Source organism: Octopus bimaculoides, chromosome 15, assembly GCF_001194135.2.
Source record: "Octopus bimaculoides isolate UCB-OBI-ISO-001 chromosome 15, ASM119413v2, whole genome shotgun sequence".
In the NCBI taxonomy this organism is placed as follows: Eukaryota; Metazoa; Mollusca; class Cephalopoda; order Octopoda; family Octopodidae; genus Octopus; species Octopus bimaculoides.
The window spans coordinates 39,358,006-39,360,093 of record NC_068995.1 but is presented as its reverse complement, the minus strand read 5'-3'; the positions used below and the strand labels follow the sequence as shown (position 1 = coordinate 39,360,093).

The 2,088-nt window shown below is 34.1% G+C and overlaps 1 protein-coding gene across 2 annotated transcripts in view; it reads left to right on the top strand.

Moving 5' to 3' along the window:
* The window catches only part of LOC106873512 (vesicular glutamate transporter 1), a 411,825-nt gene extending 409,751 nt beyond the window's left edge, over positions 1–2,074 (top strand). Inside the window, exons 11-12 of one of the 2 annotated variants that reach the window (XM_052973285.1) lie at positions 642–769; positions 1,547–2,074. In XM_052973285.1, coding sequence (XP_052829245.1) covers positions 642–769; positions 1,547–1,828 — 410 coding nt within the window. In that variant the 3' untranslated portion in view covers positions 1,829–2,074. The remainder of the gene's footprint in view (positions 1–641; positions 770–1,546) is intronic. The other variant, XM_014920898.2, reaches the window with a different exon arrangement.
* Positions 2,075–2,088: the final 14 nt, after the last annotated feature.

Genomic DNA, 2,088 nt, shown 5'->3' with positions numbered 1-2,088 from the left:
CTCTCTCTCTCTCTCTCTCTCTCTCTCTCTCTCTCTCACCCTCTCTCTCTCTCGCCATCTCCGTCTTTCTCGCTCTCTCTACACTCTCACCCTCTCATTTTTAAGAAAAGTATCGGAGACTATTGAAAAGGTCAATTGATTCGGATTTTTTCTTAACAAGAAATCATAAAACAAACTAAAATCACCCGTTTTGTATCTCTATTAGTGTCATTATTGATTCTGTTCGCTTTATCTTTAGCGTACATAGAAATATTCAAATTCCTAGGCAAAAGTGGGGTGGGAGAGATTTTCGAATGATTGATATACATGGTTTGAAAAAAGAAAAAAAATAACCTCATTAACATATTGCTGCAAGTAGCTTTGTGGTTTTTTCTCAGTCACTTTGTTCCGGGTTAAATTCCTCTAGCCATTAGTGTACTGAGTCAGGACCGACGTGCTCCTGGGCAACAAAAATAAGAAAACATAATTATAAAACATCCTACAATTAGAGATGGAGAACACAAGAGACAGAGAATGCAGAGATGGAGAATGCAAAAATCTTCTAAAACACACAGTGGAAGTGGAACAAAATATAAATAATAAATAAAACTTTTGTTGATAATTTTATAATTGTATATCATTATTACTATTTCTTTTGACAGGTTTTAACGTCAACCATCTTGATATTGCACCTCGTTACGCTAGTATACTCATGGGTTTGTCAAACGGTGTTGGGACATTATCTGGCATGTTATGTCCACCAATTACTGAGATGTTAACCAAAATACCGGTATGTAACATTCGTTTGTTTCTTGGCTAACGTTCTGGAATGCTTCTGGTGTGCTGATGTTGTAGTTGACAATGACGATGACGATGATGATAGTGGTGGTGTTGGTGATGTTGCTGTGTTGGAAGTGCTGGTAATTATTTTATGATCAACTGATATGGTGTATGATAATTAATAATTCTGCGAAATTAGAAAATAAATAAGTTTGGTGTTGTTGTTGTTGATGATGATGTATCCTTCATTTAAGCCAGAGACAATGTGTTCAGCAAAATTTGATGGATATTTCTTGGGGATTCCACGTTGTGTGTTATTTTATTCGGGTCGGGATGTGATTGTATGAAATATGTGATTATAATTTAAAATTTGGTAGTGAATATATCAAGTTTGTTTTTCAGTATGTTTTGTTATTAATAGGTCGTGATAAAATAAGGGTATACTTCACTTAATTGTATGAATTATTCAGAGAATATACTCTGTGAGTTGTGGTACTGACACGAACATGTCTGTATGATGTAGACTGTGTCTTTGGAGAGATATTGTCTTGGAGGTATAACTCCTGGTGTGGATTTTGAAGATTTTGTTCATAATTTTTAAAACTCCGTGGTCGTTACAGTATAATTACCACGAAGATATTGAGTTTCATTTAAACTGCCTAGTCCTCTTCTCTGAAAGTTTGCTGATATTCTATTTAAGTTGATGTTGTTGATGGTGATGATGCTTTGTTAGTATTCTCATTCTTAGATACCGTAACTTAATTATATGTTTCTTATTGAATTGCAGGATGTTAGCAGTTGGGAACATGTGTTTCTCATCGCAAGTATGGTACATTTCGGTGGTGTTATATTCTACGCTATATTTGCATCAGGAGAATTACAACCGTGGGCTGAACCACCACCTGAAGACGAATGGAAACCAGAGGATACGTTGAAAGGAGATTCCTATGACAAAATGCCGGATTATGGAACTGTTAACGAAAATGGACCGGTGTATGAGACGAAGGAAGAGATGGTTCAGAGATATGCAAGACAACCTTCAGATGATTCGGAACAAGAAAATTATTGATATCTCAGAATTTTATCGAATTCTTTTTTGATTTTGTTTACAAAGATTTTCCCCAAATTTGTTGAATTTTATTTAATTTTTGTTTAAATTTGCTACTGAGAAAAGGCAACAATATGTACTCGTTTATATACATACATACGCACTCATGTAACAACAATTGCTACACTATACGTGAGAAAACGCTATCATGTGTGTATATATACATATGTATATGTATATATATATATATATCCATATATATATATATATATATATATATA